The 18,600-nt window shown below is 40.5% G+C and overlaps 1 protein-coding gene across 2 annotated transcripts in view; it reads left to right on the forward strand.

The window, feature by feature from the left end:
* Positions 1-18,600, forward strand: part of MON2 (MON2 homolog, regulator of endosome-to-Golgi trafficking) — a 140,879-nt gene that overhangs the window by 72,381 nt on the left and 49,898 nt on the right. For both annotated transcript variants that reach the window (XM_006260497.4, XM_014595901.3), the window contains exons 15-22: positions 3,121-3,233; positions 6,680-6,784; positions 7,328-7,408; positions 7,494-7,567; positions 7,645-7,735; positions 9,920-10,021; positions 14,018-14,128; positions 18,255-18,430. In XM_006260497.4, the coding sequence (XP_006260559.1) occupies positions 3,121-3,233; positions 6,680-6,784; positions 7,328-7,408; positions 7,494-7,567; positions 7,645-7,735; positions 9,920-10,021; positions 14,018-14,128; positions 18,255-18,430 (853 nt within the window). The remainder of the gene's footprint in view (positions 1-3,120; positions 3,234-6,679; positions 6,785-7,327; positions 7,409-7,493; positions 7,568-7,644; positions 7,736-9,919; positions 10,022-14,017; positions 14,129-18,254; positions 18,431-18,600) is intronic.

Here is an 18,600-nt window from a genome sequence, read left to right on the forward strand (position 1 = left end):
AATCTATAATTTCAAGGGAAGAGATGACTATTTTGAGGGAAGAGGGGAGGTTGTGGGGTAGCTGTAGTTTACCCTGTAGCCCTTTTCCCAGAGCCCCTGCTGCCTGCCCCACCTCTGCCCACTCCAAACACAGGCCGGGAAGAGTCTGGTGCGGCCTGCCCTCACCTCGAGCACAAATCTGGGGGGCACATGCCCCCCCCCCACCGTGCCTTCCCCAGGGGTGCACGCAGCAGCGGGAGCTGCCCTGCCCCCCAGATGAGCCCTATCCTGCGCCCCGCCCCACCCTGGCTAGACAGCCTCACTTCCTCCCTCACCGTGGGGGAAGGAGGGGTGCTCGATTTGCGCCCCATGTCTCTTCCATCCCCTACTCCCCTTCCCCCACCCCCACAAACTTACCTGCTGGATGCTGCTCTCCAGGCTACCAGCCTGCGTACCGGCAATCGGCTCAGTATCGGCTGATGTGGCTGGTTAATAATCGGCTATCAGTATCAGCCAAAATTCTTTATTGGTGCACCCCTGCAAAGAAGGCTCGTCTAATCACGACATTTTTGTACTATTGGAACTTACGATGGTTTGATTGAATCATAACTTTTGATGGTGTATCACATCTGTATAACTTATAGTGGGTTGGATATGCATCACTGCAGCTTGCAGATGAAGCATTCATTCAGTTTAATGCTGATGCATGCTAGGTACCAATCCCACATTTCCCAGCACAGATCTCAGAGGGATCTTGTAGGAGTAGCAGTCTATAGTTATAGCTGTGCCATTAACCTTCAAAGGAACATGAGTGATATCAATTAGGCATTTCTCAGTGCATGAAATTTGTTTTTTCTAATATTGAATTGAATATTTGTTTCATTAAGGGTCATTAAAAGGCTTCATGTTATGCTCAAAATTCTTTAAAGAGCTAATTTTCTTAAAAAAACCAAAGTTTTATGAATAAAATTTCAAAAACCTTAAAACAAAATGATCAGGTATACAGTAGAGTTTAGATCGAGGGGTAGCAGGAAGAAGGGTAGAAAGACTACTTGCAACAAGGAAGCTCTGACACCCTAATTTTATCTGTACACTAGAACTGTAGCAGTACACAATGAGTGACTCAGTGGGAGGACTGTGAAGAGCCATATCCAGAGCAAATGCATTTATGACAGTGTTGGCAATAATTGTGCAAAACATTTGTGTGTGGACAGGTAGTATATTGCAAGCTTGGCAAATTCCATGTTACGCTTTTTGAAGTTTCAGAATGCTCCAATGCAGACCAATCTAAAAAGTCATATATGCCATTATGTAAAATATACTTAATACTCATGAAATTTGGTATATTCACTCATGATGCTATTGATTTGAATTCCAGTCAAGTTTAAAAATTGTTTTTGGTGCTAACCTCTAAAGTCCTTCTTTGAGATTTTAAGATTATCTTTTGAGATTTTACTATTATCATCACCTTTTGTTAATTTTCTAAAATAAATTCTTACGTTGGGGAAAAAAAAGCCTATACTAACAAGGGAGCATGACTGACCAATAACTATATAGAAAAAAATAGAACAGCAGACTATATTACACTGCTTCTGAAGTGGTGCCAATGCACAAAAGTAAACAAATGAACACAAAAAATGTAACAATCACTTTCCTTTGTCTTTGTTTATATAATCCTGGGTAATGTTTTCTAAGAGGCCCCTGCATATTCCTAGCCCCCAAGGTAGGCAGCCTGGGTGGTCCAGGTTGTACTGTTGGTACATCCCAATGATTGGAGTGTACAAGCTCCAGCTACAGGTGAATAACCTTTATTCACTCTAAACCAATGGTTCTCAACCCGTTAGATTCAAGGCATTATTCAGAAAATCCCAGCTCTTAGTTTGTATTCTTTTTGATTATGGACAAATAATAGAGGAGATCTGTCGCAGAGAACTTGGAAATAGTGCAGTAGGTCAAATGTTTTTTGCCACTATGGATTTCTATTTGAAATCTCTAGGTTTACTTTATGAATCCTGTGTAGGTGTCATCTTTAAAAGGATCTCATGACACACCAGGGGTACTGTGACACCTCAGTTGAGAATCATTGCTTTAAACTCTGGGTAGGTACTAGGGCTGTATGAAGCTTCGGTTGCTGATTCAATTTGGCCTGATTAGGTGGCTGAATCTCCAAATCAGGAGACCCTTTAATCTCTCCAAATCGAATCGAAACCCTCCGAATCAAATTGCAAAGGGTCAACTGTTCGGACACAGTTTTAAATGCTTTTTCTACATACCTGAAGGTACCAGGCAGCTTGTAAATGCTGCGATGGTGGGGTAGATGAAGTGTCCCACAGGAGCACGGGGGGCTCCCCAGTGCACCTGGCAGTAAATCCAGAAGTGGACCAGAAGCACTTCCAGTCCATTTCCAGGTCTTCTGGGGAACATGCTGGGGGGGGGGGGGGGGGGGCGCACCCTCCCTGGCTCAGCAACTGGTGCCTCCTGGGTCTGGGGGCACCCAGGATCCCCCTGCAGCTGATTGCTGAGCTGGGAGGGTATGGGGAGGCCCCCAGCACACTCGGCGGCGGACCCAGAAGTGGACCAGGTCTGGAAGTACTCCCGGGTTTGCCACCAAGCATGCAGAGGGCCCCCCCACACTGCTGTCTGCCACACCATTGCAGTGTTCACGAGCTGCGCTTGGTACCTTGAGGTATGTAGAAAAAACATTTAAAGCTGTGTCTGGCTGAATCAGCACTGAATCTTCAGGTTCAGATTTAGCCAAATCAAATTGGGGGCAGTGATCGGAATCAACTAATCGAATCACTGTCCCTGATTTGGGCCGGATTCGAATCTAATAATACTGCCCATTTCACACACCCCTAGTAGGTACATATTTTTCAATTAGAAGTTATGTGGTCTTTTAAACTGGTTTCTCATTTGGGCTGCAGCTAGTATATAGTAGATAGTATAAAGGACTAATCTTTATTCTATAAAATGGTGACAAGTTGGCATACATATAAATAGAAGTCCATGTTCTCAACCATGTTAATAACACTAGATATAGGTGTTTCGGTAACATCACACATGCTTATATGTTGTAGAAATTGAAAATTGTTATTACAGTGTTTATTGCATTTTAAATGAGGATTTTTCTCTGCTCCCTAGCATATTCCATTCAGGGGCAGAATGTTCAGATGATCAGTCCATCAAGTGAGTCTCACCAGCAAGTTGTAGCAGTTGGACAACCACTTGCTCTGCAGCCACAGGGAACAGTAATGGTAAATCAAACTTTTTAAATAGCTATTTTTTATGTTTAATTTTTTTCCATTCTTTGCATATGGGCGTATAAACAGATAAGCATGTTGAAAGGGGAACTTACCGCATGCCATCTGATTCACAGTAACCTTTTGTGTCTACTTCATTCTGCAACAAGTAGAATCTAAACCATGGTAATGAACAGTTTCCTTCACGGGTTAACTATGTAGTTTAGTTTTCAATTACTGTGGATGAGGGTGACACAAAATGGTTCTCTTGGATCAGCTGATACTAGGTTAGTTCGTTCCTCCCTCCCCTTTTACATGTCTGTAATTAATTGCATCCATATGCTCATTCTCGTTCTCTGCACCAGTCATTTTCGTATTTGAATTTCTTTTAAACTGTCTTTTGCAATAGACAGTTATTTGAAATAACAAACCACTTCCATGTAGTAATCTCTGGTGTAACGTCTCTGACAGCCAGGAGTTCCCCAATTGATAAACGCCAAAGTACACAAAGATACAGACACTGTTTTTGTTATATAAAAGAATTTGAAATAACAGTACCATTTACTTAAAGATCCCATTTTGTTTTAGAAAGTACTATTCAGTGAACAGTAAATATCTGTAATCATGAAAAGGGTATGTCTACACTGCAGTACCCAGGCTCTTACTTGTGTTTTAGCCAATTTGTTCATTCTGACATGAGCCCCCTGTGTCCATGTTTGTGGACTTTGAAACCTGGACTTGGTTGCATACTTAAGCATATGGGTAAAAAGCATAGGTTTTGCTTTAAAATAGATTTTACCAAACACTTTACAATTGATTTAAGCTTGGGAAATAGAGCTAATATTTCACATACCCAGTGCCATCTCAAAATTCCTCAGTCCTGTCTCTACTTTCTACTCACATCCTCTACATAAGAAGTTTCCTTTTGGTTTCTGTAGGTGTGGTTGTACTTCGTTGCATGTGGCCCACCCCGTGTTCTGCCTGCTTTGTTCAGGTCAGCTCAGTTCAGCCAAGCCAGCCTCATGAGGTGTTATTACAGTGTTTCCATTAGCTGATGAAAGGAGAACAATGGGATTCTACTTAGTTTGGTGTGAGTACAGCAAGGACCTCGATTTCAGGAGAAGCATCCAAGATCTTCACTGATATAGCATCTGGAAGGGGCTGGAAAAGCAGAGGATTGGAAGGAAGTGCATTTGAAATCTGAAGGACACCGTCTTAAAGGCAAAGGATGGCAGCTTATACTTGTGACTCTTGGCCCATCTACCCTAACTTACTTAAGGAGTTTAACTAAGTGCTCCTGAATGTGACGAGCTTTTCATCTGGGACAGCAGGGATGGTATAGGGAAAAGGGACTGGGATAGCACTGGAGGAGCTAAGTCAGAGAAACAGGCCACAGTGCTTGAACAGGCTGTGGAACAAGCTGTAGAAGATAGCCTTCCCTCTGGATTGTTTGGAGGAAAATATTTAAATATGCAATTGGCGCTTCATATTTACTAAGTTTGTAATCATTTAAAAAGAATCAAAGCTGAGATTTCATGCTCGCTATACCTGCATACATATTTCTGTGCATACCGCTCTCCGTACCTTTCACACTAGGAGGCTCAGCTGTTAGTTCAAGCAGATAGTTATGTCCTGTATCCACTGGTAAAGCACAGAATAATTTTACAGATCTTCACTACCACAGCACTGACAAGTGACTTGCTAAGACCAAACTCATTAGTCACAGGTCTGTGCAAGTCTAAGGCAGGCAGCTTCCCCATGGCTTCTGGGCTGTCATGGCTTCCCTTATTTGTACGTCTTGGTACTGGAGGTCCTCTCTCAGACCCATGTAGGTCTACTTTGTCATGTGGAAGTTCTGAGGTTACGGCCAGTTCCTCTTGGTAGGTCCCATGAAAATAAGCCTATCACTCTGTACTAGTTGTTCTTCATCAGAATTGTTGGTCCATTGGGAAGTCTGATGCTTGGAGCATATACAGGCAGTCCTCGACTTAAAACGTTTCGAGTTACAACGGTTCGCACTTAGTGTTTATAAACACCCTGTTTTAACTTTCTGACGTCAGTTTCAACTTTACAGTGTTTGATCTGACGCGACACCAGCGAATGAGTTTGCTGCGTCGCCCATCTCTCTGGAGAGCATCTGTCCAAACTTCCTTGGACACTTTCTTTAAGAAAGCAGCCAAGACTTCAGAAAAACTTGCAGCCAAGACTCCTGAGAAGACTCCAGCCAAGAACCCTTCAAAAAGTCCAGCAAAATCACCTCAAAGAAGTCCTTACAAATCAATATGATTGCTATTTACAATATAAATACATTAATGTAGCTATATTACTCATCTATAATTGATTGAGTACAAAATTTCTGGGTTATTTTTGGTGTAAATAGAGTATCGGGCCTTGGATCAGAAACCAGTCCCCCGTTTTTAACGTCTCCTATGGGAAAATTAGTTCCGAGTTACAGCGTTTTGACCTAAGACACAGTTTTCAGGAACCAATCGTGTCGTAAGTCTGAGGACTGCCTGTAGTTTGTCTCCAATCTGCCATGTCACCATACAACATGAATGAACTACCTTCTGTGACCTGTTGCTATCTAACAAGCATCATAAGCTGCTGCTGAAATGCAGCCTTCCGTATCTTCTGTCTGGGTCCAGCTGCGAAACAAGTGTAGCCACAAGCCAGAATAGTTCATTCAGCTATGCTGGATGCATGGCTTAGATAGCAGCAGCTAGAACAGACAGAAGTGTAGAATGTGTTGTCAGAAGTGCCTCTGTTAAATGTTTTGGTAGCCTAAGGACATTTCTATGCAGAAATTTGGGAAAGACAGAAAAATTGTTCCACAGAAGACTGAAGCATTTCCTAGAGCACCTGTTGGTAGTTGGTGGAATGTTAAGAACCTTGCAGCACATTCCCAGGAATTGTAGTACCTAACCTGATTTACTAGAGCTCCAGTGTGGATGTGGCTACACAGGTAGAAGCTTTCAGGTGGCATGGCAAGTTCAATATGGATGTACTTAGGAGCCCAGACTTTGCTGTGGTCTGCAGTATAGGCATACTCAAACAGTTGTTGAAGATATTTCCTTCTATACTTGAGTAATCTGGCATTGGCACCCATTATTAACATCCATACTTTATTGCCCTCCACTGAGGTTTAGGAATTATTATTTTAGAAGTGAGTTGGACAACCATGTAAAAAAATGTTTCAGGTAGCTCGTAGTATACATATTTCTGTAGTAGATATTGAGAGTAGTTTTTCTTTCTTTGCTGTCAAACTATATTTAATCTATTTAGTTGGAAGATGGGGGCAGTTCTTAAAGCTATTGAGTTACTTCCCTAAAATTATATATACCACACAAATTCATTTTTTCAATTTAATTTACCATTAAATAATTTAGGATTACAGTCGTTTTCCTAGGAATGCAGTTGATTTGCCATAATAAAAATAAAACCATTTTAAATGTTCTATTTAGCTGACTTCAAAAAATATCCAGTGCATGAGGACATTGCTTAACTTGGCTCACTGCCATGGAGCTGTTCTTGGTACATCATGGCAACTAGCCCTGGCTACTCTCCAGGTATGGTATATGTAATGCATGTCCTGCTTTCTGATTACTTGCTTTTTGGTGATAACTGGCCTTTGTCTCATGTGAGCATCATCCATATGGCACAGCAGCAGAAAAACTTAGATTATGTCTTCAGTGCATGTTCAGACTCTCTCAAAGGAGTGCTGTGACACCTGTCCTCTGAACTCAGTTAAATATGTTTTCCAAGAATATCTACATAAGGTGAAGCAGCCCTGTGAGCCATCTCCTGAATCAGAAGTAGGGTGGCTGCTTTAGAGCTACATTTTACCAATAAGCTGTGTTCGGGGTGGTATGTTACCTCCAATTGATCCTGTTTCATCACATTGTTCCCTTGTGCTCTACAAACATACCTTGAAAAAACATGTACAAGCTTACTGCTCTCCAAAGCAGGTAAAGCAGAATTGCAGAATCTGATGAGATTTCTCTAACTGTATTCAAATAAGTATTTGGAGATCTGATCTCTTAAATATAAGCAGAGTACTTAATATTCACGAGTCGGTATACCACTATTAGAAATTTATTTTTGTGTTTTAGCATCTTGTTTGGATTCTGGGATTAAAACCTGGTGTTGGGGGTGCCTTAAAACCAGGAAGAGCTGTAGAAGGACCCAGCACAGTAAGTTTAATTGTTCATTATATAATTTAATGTTTGTGCAGTATTTCTCTTGTAGTTTATGAAGCAAACTTCTGTTTGTTCATAGGTTCTAACTACTGCAGTTATGACTGATCTGCCAGTTATATCCAACATACTTTCAAGACTATTTGAAAGTTCACAGTAAGAAACATCATCTTATGATCATAATATTTGTTTGTGTAAACCCTGACAGTATGTTGATAGCTGATATTTTTCAGGTACCTTGATGATGTGTCTTTACATCATTTAATAAATGCCCTTTGCTCCTTGTCTCTGGAAGCCATGGATATGGCGTATGGAAATAATAAGGTATAAAATACTTTGTTATATTTTTTTAAGATATTTCAGTGAGATAGGTATTAGACTTGTTTACTTCATGAAGCTAGGTCACACTTTTGAATATTAAAATAAATGAATAGTGCATGTGAGCATAAAATAAATCAAGAACAATGATATTCCTTGTTTATATTTCATAAATTTTCTGATTTCTTTTAGTACTTGTATTATGTTCCACTTCATACTATTAATTAATTGCTGTCATGTTTTTCCACTAATAAATTGTTGTGCATAGATAATGTTTAGTAAGTCTTACAAACTTACTTAGCTAGACATTGTGAATGATGCTGTTCTTAGTTGTATAGAAGTTTTCAGTTTCAGTATCTTTTGTAAAATGCTTTGAAAAGCACGCTTGCCAGTTTCGGTCTAAATTCTGGGAAGAGTGGTAAAAAGCCCCTAGCGGCCTCAAAGGGTATGGACATGCATACACTTGGAACAGTTTCAAAAAGTGAATGTTTCAAAAGGGTACCAGCAAAGCACCACTCCAACTTTACCTGCTGTATCTAGTATTAAAGTTGCAGTATTTTTGCTATGTTTGTATCCTTCTCAACTTGTCTATACATAACAATTAGAATGTAACAGCTGCTGCTCCAGATATGTGTTTCTTTACCCACAAAACGACACTCTAGTCCCCTATTGTTTAGGGAGATGAGAGGATCTACAACCATTTGATCCTCTTGAGAAATGTTGTCAAATGTTCTATTGATTAATCTTTTATGTTGACAGTAGCAATAGGGGGAAAAAAAAGAAAATTGAATAACTATTTTTTGGTATATAATCTATAAAATTTACAAAATTCAGAAAAAAATGAAGTATAAAAAGGAAATTAAGTTAAAATATGGATTTAAAATCAACTAAAAACAAGAAGGAACGCACATAAGTGAAAACACTTAAGCGCTGAATACTTAATTTATGATGTTCCTTTTAGCTATTTGGTAGATGTGTACTTTTTTTTGGCATTAAAAAATGCAAGTATTTTGCATACAGATCATACGAATGAGAGCTTCATCCCATCTCTGCAGGCATCTTTAAATTTTGTTTTCATATATACTGTTGTGATATGAGCCTTGGGTAAAATGATCTTGCTGTTGCTTTATATTTAATATAATAATTTAAAAGTCTGGTGGTAGAATTAAGAGCCTTACTACTTCTTTAAGAAAATGTGTTATGGGGTATAGATGGCTTAAAACTGTTCTTTTCACATCCGAGACCTTAGGGAGAGATTTTAATACTCTTGTTACTCATGCTAATGGAGAATGTAGAAAGAACTTATCAAGCTAATCTTCATGACATACTGCTTCTATCTCATGTGCCTGATCTTAAAATACTGCAGATGCTTCAATGTAAACCTCCCAGTCTTAGGAGCTATAGAGGAGGGGTAGGAAAAATATGGCCTGTGGACCAGATCTGGCTTGGCAACTGATTGGATCTGACCTGAGGCTGCTGCCACATCACTCCACATGGGACGGAGCCCCATCTGCACCCAGCACTGTGCACACTGACTGGGCCAGAGCTGGGGATGGGTGGGAGCATGGCCCCATGCACTGTGCCACAGGGGCAGGCACTGGCCAGATCAAGGGGAGGAGGGGTGGATTGCACATATACCTGCACTGCTCAAGTAAACTCTGCATGTGCCTCCTGCCACCCCCCACCTTGCCACTTCTTCTTTCTTTCCCCACAGCCAGCTTCCAGGACCTAGCTTGCATGTAGCCCCACTCACCCCCCAGATCTCACCAACACACTTACCCTCCCCTTCCCCCACACACTATACAAGAGTAAGATTTACGTTGAGCTATTATGCAATTGCCTCTATAAACACTGCTCAAGAAAAACAGTAAATCAGGACAAAATATTTTTTTTAATAAAATTAAAATGTTATAGTAGATGTTTAATTTCTAGTGTACGATTTGTGTTTTATCTATAATTTGTTAAAATGATATTTTCTAAAAGATTTTAATCTGTGCGGCTCACCAAAACTTGTTAAGTGGCCCTGCAGCTGAAAAATTGCCCACCCCTGCTATAGAGTGAATGCTGTGGTTGCAAGTTGCAAAATACAGTAGTACGACTGGAAAAAGCTGAGTTGTAAATAAGAGAGGGAAAAGTTCTAAAATTAAACATGACCTCTCCAATCACTTATTCAAATTCCATTTTATCTAGGAACCATCTCTTTTTGCTGTTGCTAAATTGTTGGAAACAGGATTAGTTAACATGCACAGGATTGAGATTCTGTGGAGACCTCTGACTGGTCACCTCCTGGAGGTAACTGATTTCTCTCAATGGTATTAATATATATTTTAGTTAAATCTTTCTCAGTATGAACTTAATTAATAAAGTAACAATGTTCTGTTTTTGGAACTTATTTATCATATTTTAAATTTAAGATGATACTTTATTGGGATTGTTATTTTTGTCAGGAGTGCTAAATATCTGCCTTCAAACATCTGAAATAAACCTGATCATTAATTTACTATTTGACTTGGTATAACTCAAGCAAATTAAATTTTGAATGAATATATTCTGATTATTAAACCATGTCTTCAGAAAGAGTGTATGTATGTACCTAACAGACTAGAGCGTTTAGACTTAAGAAATTATTTACTTAACTATTAGCAAGTTAAATGTGTTTGTAAGTGCCTTAAAGGAAAATGCCTCTATTTATAGTAGTAAATAGGAATAACTGTTTCAGTTCTTGAGTAAACAACATTTTGAATCATGTACAAAATGTTTTGTCATAATAAAATAAAAACTTCTTTTGAATATCTCTGACAAACTAGCTACAAAAAATAAATTCAGGAAAAATTCAAATTTAAAACTTACCTTGGTCAGAATATACAGGAGCATGAAACACACGAGGATAGATTTAGAGTGCATTCTGTATATTACACTCTTTTCTAAGGGGAGCTGGAGGAGGCTTTCCATCCTCTCGACCCTTAGAAAATAACTTATATTTATCCTATACTTAAGAATCTTTTTGCTTTTAAATGGCTTCATATCAACAATATTAAAAGTTTGACCCCTTTAGGCTAAGCCCCGGGATTTACCCGCTTCCATGTTCTTGCAGTTTGCTCTTTTGGGTAGGAATGAGGGTATATGTACAGATTAACCAGCAAAATCTTAAAATACGAGGTCCTCCCCATGTGGGCTAACAGTTCACCAGTCACATCTTTGGACTCAGGATCTGTCTGCAAGTTATAATACAGTGCTGTGCTGAGATATGCTGTACCAGCTCTGCATATGCTCGTCCCAAACTAGAAATAGTATTGCTGTATTACTTCACTGTTGCACTCTACTGAGCTTATTGGCCTGTGTGTGGAATAGCCAGAGGTGTAGTGACCTACTGCAGCACCCTGGGCAGAGTGCCAGCCTCTTGCCCCCCCCCCCCCATGACAAATTGTCTTACCAGATCCAGCTGTCTCCACACTGGTGGCAGTTCTTGCAGGTATCATAGATATGCTCAAAGTGCTGCAGCTGCGGAGCAGGTTCAGCAAGAGGCATCAGAATCCCAGTCTTCCTGCCTTCCCTCCCCCATGAAATTTTTACTATGATAGGCACAGCCTCACACTGGCCAGGCATAGAAGCCAGGCAGCCCTGCATCTCATAACGTCTGGGGGAGGGAGGGGCTGAACTGAATGATGACCCTGCCTTGGAGGTGTCATTCTGAATGCCCAGTAGAGTGTCTGGGAGGGGATGAGGGGTGATGAACAGGTCACCAGGGATAGCCCCTGGGGAACCCATGCTACCAAGCTGGTGCAGCTGGTATGAAGCAAACCTTTCTCTTGGCTGCTGCAGTTCCACTGCAGGCCTGCCTGGCTTCTATAGCTGGGTTGCTCAAGCTGCACCTGCCATAGCAAAGGCTCCCAGGGTAGGGGGACAGCTCTGGTGCTCCCTCTAAGTTGGCCACTGCAGTGGATGCCTTGTTTGTCCTGTCATAGTTACACTACTGAGAATATGCAGGGAATGCCTCAGCATGGTATTGCCTGGACCTGCCTTTATAACATCCATTGGTTTAAAATGTTGCCTTACTGCTTATTGACCTGAGGATTTGACACGTAGCTGGAGTAGGGTGCAAGAAAGCCAACTCTTCTTTCTTTCTCCCTTTTATTTCTAGTTGTGTTAAGAGTTGATATGAAAATGATGGAGAAATGTTTTTCCTCTCCAGTCATAAAAACCATACAAATCATAGAAAATGAGGGTTGGAAGGCCTCTTGGACTAGATTAGATGACCTCTCAACACCTTCTCAAAGCAGGACCAACCCTAGCTACGTTATCCCAGCCAAAGTTTTGGCTAGCCAGGTCTTAAAAATATCCAAGGATTGGAGAGGCTACAGCCTCTCTTGGGTAACCTGTTCCAGTGCTTTACTACCCTCCTCATCAGAGTTTTTCTTAATATCTATCCTAAACTCTACCATTGATCCTTTTTCTGTAACCTGCCACCATTGAGACTAGTCTAGCTCCGTCGTCTTTGGAACCCTGCGCCAGGTAGTTGAAATCTGCTATTAAACCCCCCTCTCAGTCTTCTCTTCTCCAGACTAAATATGCCCAGTTCCCTCAGCCTCTCCTCAAAAGTCATGTTCTCAAGCCCCCGAACTATTTTTGTTGCCCCCTGCTGGACTTGCCAATTTGTCCACATCTTTTCTGTAGTGGGGGGCCCAAAACAGGATACAGTACTCCAGATGTGGCCTCACCAGTGCCGAATAGAGAGAAATAATTGCTTCCCTTGATCTGCTGGTAATGCTCCTACTAATGCAGCCCAGTATGCCATTAGCCTTCTTGGCAGCTGGGGAACACTGTTGGCTCCATTCAGTTTATTTTCCACTGTAACCCCCAAGTCCTTTTATACAGAGCTGCTTCTTAGCCATTTGGTCTGTAGCCTGTAGCAGTGCATGGGATTTGTTCTGTCCTAAGTGTAGAACTTTGCACTTGTCCATACTGAACCTCATAAGTTTTCTTTTGGTCCAGTCTTCCAGTTTGTCGAGGTCTCTCTGATCCTAGCTCTACCCTCCAGCGTATCTACTGCTCTTCCCAGTTTGGTGTCATCTGCAAACTTGCTGAGGGTGCATTCTGTCCCATCTTCCAGGTCATTCATCAGTGACCTGGAAGTTATTCATACCCAGTCCACCATACCTAGGGCATATAAACCTGTTCCTTTTCCTCCTCCTCTTTCCTAGACTTGGGGGTTCCCTCTCTTTTGGGAGTCTGATCACATATCCCTGCTCCAATTGAAAATGGTTTGTGGGAGTATTGATTTTTTGTTGTTGTTGTTTTTTAAAAAAAAAATGTTGCTTAACTCCCTTGACTGCTTCCTTAACTGCTGTTGAGATTTCAGTCACTCTCTCAAATATGACAACATGCAGAACAGCTCATATTATGATAGCACTTTGTGCACTGTATTTATAGAATGAGGCTTAATTTCTTTCCATAAGAAGTAACAGTTTACCTAAAAATAATGGATTTATAATCTGTATATGGATTGAATGGGGAACAAAGGCAAGTCGATTCTGAGAGAGAAGCATGTGTTCCAGTGGGTCTCTAACTTGCAGAGTTTGCTATCATACCTACCATTTTCTGAAGTGTTTGAAAGAAGAATGTGCTCACTTTATATTTACTGCTTTTAGTACAGTAATTTGCAGTTACTTAAATGCATTTTCTTGTGTGTTTGTGAAACCACAGACAGACAAATAATTTTGTTGCTTATTCTCATTTGGTCCCATTAAGGAATTTTAGCTGTTCTGAAACATAACTAGTGAGACAGCGAATTTATTTTGTAGCTGCTCAAGGGCAAATTAACAGGAAATGAGTTGTTGTTGCATCAAAGAGAAGATTTTATTTCTTTTTAAGTTAGCAATGTCTACATTTGCAAAGATATTATTGCTTTTTCTCAATTAAAAAACAGCATATTTTGTTGAGTTGAACTGTCTTGGTTTTCATGTTGTTTCCTTCTGCCTTTTTCCCTTTTGCTTCCTTTTGTTTTCTTATTCAGAAGGTAAGCTTGTCCCAAATACATTTTTCAATCTTACTGTCATATTTAGTCTTAACTTTTGTGACAATAACTTAAATAATAGCAGTAGGTTGCATTGAGAAATACGGGGAAAAATAACAAAATACAAAGAGGGTTGCCTTCCTATTGTAAAATGAGTTTTTGATTACCCTTTTAAAAATGCTACATAGATTATTTATCTAGTTTCATTGTTGAATGCTTACAAACATTTTTGATTAAACAAAAATAGCTTAAACATGGCTATGCTGTGTCTTCAGGTCTGTCAACATCCGAACTCCAGAATGAGGGAATGGGGAGCAGAAGCATTAACTTCTCTCATTAAAGCAGGGCTGACATTTAACCATGACCCTCCATTATCACAAAATCAGGTAAAGCTTGTGAATGTACTCTTTCCTTTTCTGGAGCTGGTAATGGACATTAAATTGTAATATTCCATAGAGGCAGTTTTCTATACTTAAGCAAATCAGTGGCATTTACCATTGAGTTTCTAAAGCCTATAGTTGTAACTGTATGGTTTAGATATTGAGGATCACTTCATGCATTTTAATCAGCCATAACCTCCTTGCTTGAATGCAGAGCAAAGAATGATGGTGGGGTTAACTTACGTGTTCATGTGTTAGAACAAAAGGTGGATCACCCTTGCAAGTACAAAACATTTCCAAAATATTTGCAAGGTTATGTAGGATTTTAACTGAGGGCATAGAATAGATTCTTTGGTGCATAAAATGGCATCTTTTTTTCCTGCCTGTCCTTGTATTATCTTTAAAAAATATTGGTAGTTAATGATATTTTTGCTATTGACACTTTGGCTTTTTTCTTGAGTTTCCTTTTATGTTTGTCCCATAATGTACAGCAGATTTATTTTTTACTACAGTTTTTTGTTAAAAAAAAGTTCAGTTTTGTGGCCTATCTTTCTCTACCTTGTTTGTTTGTTTGTTTGTTTGTTTCTCTAAATTATCTCCTTTTCGAACCATCAGAATCATAGACATCTCTGATTTTGATGGTTCCGAGAAAAGGCATATATAAACATATATTAAATACATATATTAGCAGAGGCTAATACTGACTACCATATCAAATTTAATAAGCAGGGAAAACAGACTTCAAAAGTGAAGGCCAAAGGTTCAGGAAGTCATGTTATGTCAAAGTCTAAATATATACGTCTCTGATTTTTGATGGTTCAAAATAAGACCTATAACCAGCTCTTCAATAACCCTACTGTTCTTTGCAGATCATTTGACAGTTGTGGGGGAGCAGACTTAAAAACCTATTTTCCATTTTATCAGATTCTACTAGTTTGAGAGAGATTTCCTTCCACCCTTTTTCTCTTCATAAAAATAGAGAATATTGCTATCACAAGTACCAGCTCTTAAGAGGAGACTCTGTATATACACTCAATATATATTTTATATGAATTTTAAAGGAATTCATGTACTGAGCATAGAGTTGTGGTACAGTACATGAAGGATAGATGCAGAAGCATTTTTTAATCCAACTTCATATGGCTTGTTCCATTTAAGGGGAAATGATTCAGTTTTGTGGGTTTTTTATTTAGATAATTAGTACAGTCTTTTGGGACTTGACATAACATGACTTCCTGACCCTTTGGCTTTCTCTTTTGAAGTCTGCTTTCCCTGCTTGTTAAATTTGATATGATAGTCAGTATTAGCCTCTGCTCATCTGTGTCGTTTGACTTTGCCCTCTCTTTCTTTCATATACAGTCCAGTATTGCAGGGGACAAAAAACTGTTGATTATGATTTTGTGATAAAAGGATAGAGCTGATTAGTCAGCCTAGAAAAAGGAATGAAATGCTTGTGTCACCTCATACATAGTAGTAATAGGAATACTTAGCACTCCTATAAAGCAAGTCTATACCTGACATCATTAATCTTCACAATATTTGTGTGTGGTAGAAAGATCTTTCTTCAAAGCCTTAGTCATTGCAAGATTTTTGTTCTGGAACCTCAAGCATCCATCATAGCTAAAATTTTAAAGAGGTGCCTGTCAGATTTCCTGCCCCCAGGGCACGTCTACACATGCCCCAATGGCACCATTGTTACTGTGCCATCATTTAGTACTTCCTTGGGTGTACCTCCTTTAGGTTGCGCTCACTTGCATTGCTACAGCAACGTAGCAGCTAAAAATAACTGTGCGCTGCAAGCACAGCACAGTAATGGCTGTTAGTGTGCTGTCATTTAGTACTTCCTAACAGGGGCACATCTATGCAAGGCTCTATGTTGCTGTAGCAACATGCTATGACGATGTAATGTCAGTGGGCACAAACTGTGGTGCTGTAGGTATGTTGCCATAGTGGTGTGCTTCCTCACTTATAGCGCATTGCTATGGTGACATAGTGGCTAAAAATAACCATGTGCCGCCAGCATGATGCAGTAACAGCTGTTACTGCACCATCATGTAGTACTTCCTAAATGGCTGTTACTGCACCATGCTGACAGCACACAGTTATTTTTAGCCACTTCATAGCCATAGTGATGCACTACATTGAGGGAGCATGGCGCTATGGCAACGTAGCTGCGGCATCACAGTTTCTGCCTACTGAAGCTACATTGCTGTACCATGTTGCTACAGTGACGTAGTGTCTTGTGTAGTTATGCTCTGCATGCCTCCAGAAGTGCAAGTGTTCTAGTCCTTAAGTGCTAGTGGTATAGTCCATTGGTGTCCTCAGCTGCCAGTTCCTTTTTGAATGAAAGATGTAACATTTATTTTGCACAGTTACAAAAGGAGGACAAGGGGAGGGAGGGGATGGGAAGAGGGGAGAAGTATACCCTGATTTCAAAGTAACAAACCTCCAAATTTTTAAGTGATGAAGGTAAAGGGAAACAGTTTTGTGAAATGACAACTGAGAAGCAGAATTTTAATTTTTTTTCTTCTTCTAAGTTACTGTTGTCCCACTTACTGTTGATGGTAGAAACCACTAGCATTACCAGTTCTGGTGGTCATGTGTTATTGCTTGCTTGCAGGGGTTGTAGCCCTCCAAAGTATTTTATGGAAGAGTCTAACTTTTTACATTGGTATTTTCTGGGGCAGGTGCAGTCAGAGAGCTCCAGACTGAATTGATGCAATCGTTTGAGCCCAATTACCTCCTGCCTTTGGCAGGGGACCGAATTTGATGATCTTACAGGTCCCTTCCAGACCTCCTTTCTATGATTCTATGAATCTTTGCAGGTTTCTCTAAACAGGATAGATTGAACTGTTAGTAAAGTGAACTGACATTTACTTTTGAAGCTGGAAAGGCAGCCAGACCCCTGCAATGGCTTATACCGGTAGCTGGGGGGTGCTAGATCACAACTCCCGGCCTACTGGCCACTGCTGAGGGTACTGGAATGCAGCTGAGCAGGGCTTATCCTTGATTGGCTGCCCAGCACATGCCCCATCACCCACTTGCTATCTCCTCCCAGGAGAAAACAGTCCTTCTTGTCTAGAATGGCCAGGTCTCCTAGCCTCAGAGAGCGGGGGGTCCCTGCCCTTGGAAGGGTCCCCTGAGCCCTGCTCTGGTACAGAGAAGGGATTCACCCCACTCAGTATGGGCCTGTAGGGCTTGGCTCCATGCCCAGTGGTGTTGGGAGAATAGTCCCTCTAGAGTAGAGCTGGCCAGATCCCCCAGTCCTGCCCCTGGTATAGAGAGAGAATCCCCCCCTTTCTCAGTATGGTCCCATTGGGCTGCCTCAGCCTTGTGAAAGCAGGGGCCAAGGGACCCCAGTCAGCTCTCTAGGCTGTTGGATGGGGGGTGGGGAAGAATAAGGGCAAAAAGCCTGGAGGAGGGGGTTTTTCCCTTCCCCATGCCTTGAAGACCCCAGGAAAAGGGGGAAAAAAAGGGGAAAAAATCCAACATCTTTTAAGGTGGACATTTCAAAAATACCTATAAGCATTAGGTGCTCAACCTCCCACCAATTTTCAGATTTCTAAATATTGTTTTAAAAATCCCATTCAAAGAATGTAGAAGTATGGGCAAGTATACATGTAAAGCATTTCAAATTCTGACCCTCCCTTTTTTATAGTTAAAGTTCTTTTAATGTGCTTTGTAGCACTTCAGTAGCATACAGACATAAACTGCTTCCCAGCTAAAATATCACTGTAAGAGGAAGAGACCAGGGCGCTAGCCCTTGGAGGCTGAGGCACAGGGGGTGCAAAAATTGTAGCCTCTGTGCTGCTAGCCTGCAATAGCAGAGCATAGTCACTGATGTTGCACCACTGCTGCCCAGATCAAGAATTGCCTGGGTACACTTCTGGTGCAGTGCTTCAGATTTTTAAGTTTCATCCAGGGTCATTTTTATGTAATTTGGGCCAATTTATAGTCCTATAGCATCATCTCCAGTCAATTTTTACAGCACTTGAAAACTGTTTAAATAACTAAGCTTACATCTGCCTGTGCCATAGGGTTGATGCTGTGTTGTTTCACCTATTTTGTCAGGATGAATTATGATCTATGTTATCTGTTACTCCCCTTAGTATGTTTTGCTGTTTATTTTTAGAGGCTCCAATTGCTTTTGTTAAATCCATTGAAGGAACTGTCAAATATTAACCATCCTGATATTAGGATCAAGCAGCTGGAGTGTGTATTACAGATTTTGCAAAGCCAGGGTGACAGTCTAGGACCAGGCTGGCCATTAGTGCTTGGAGTCATGGGAGCAATCAGAAGTGATCAAGGGTAAGTGGTTGAAATAAATGTTTTAAAAATTGATATAGATAAAAAGAGCAGAGTACTCAATATTTACCTTTTTTAATTTTTAGGTAGATGTTAAAAGGTAGATATAGGTCTCTAAATTTACTTCACTCAACGTAATGCAGTCTGGTAATGTTCCTACTCCTTTTTAAATG

This window comes from Alligator mississippiensis, chromosome 4 (genome assembly GCF_030867095.1).
Source record: "Alligator mississippiensis isolate rAllMis1 chromosome 4, rAllMis1, whole genome shotgun sequence".
Classification (NCBI taxonomy): Eukaryota; Metazoa; Chordata; order Crocodylia; family Alligatoridae; genus Alligator; species Alligator mississippiensis.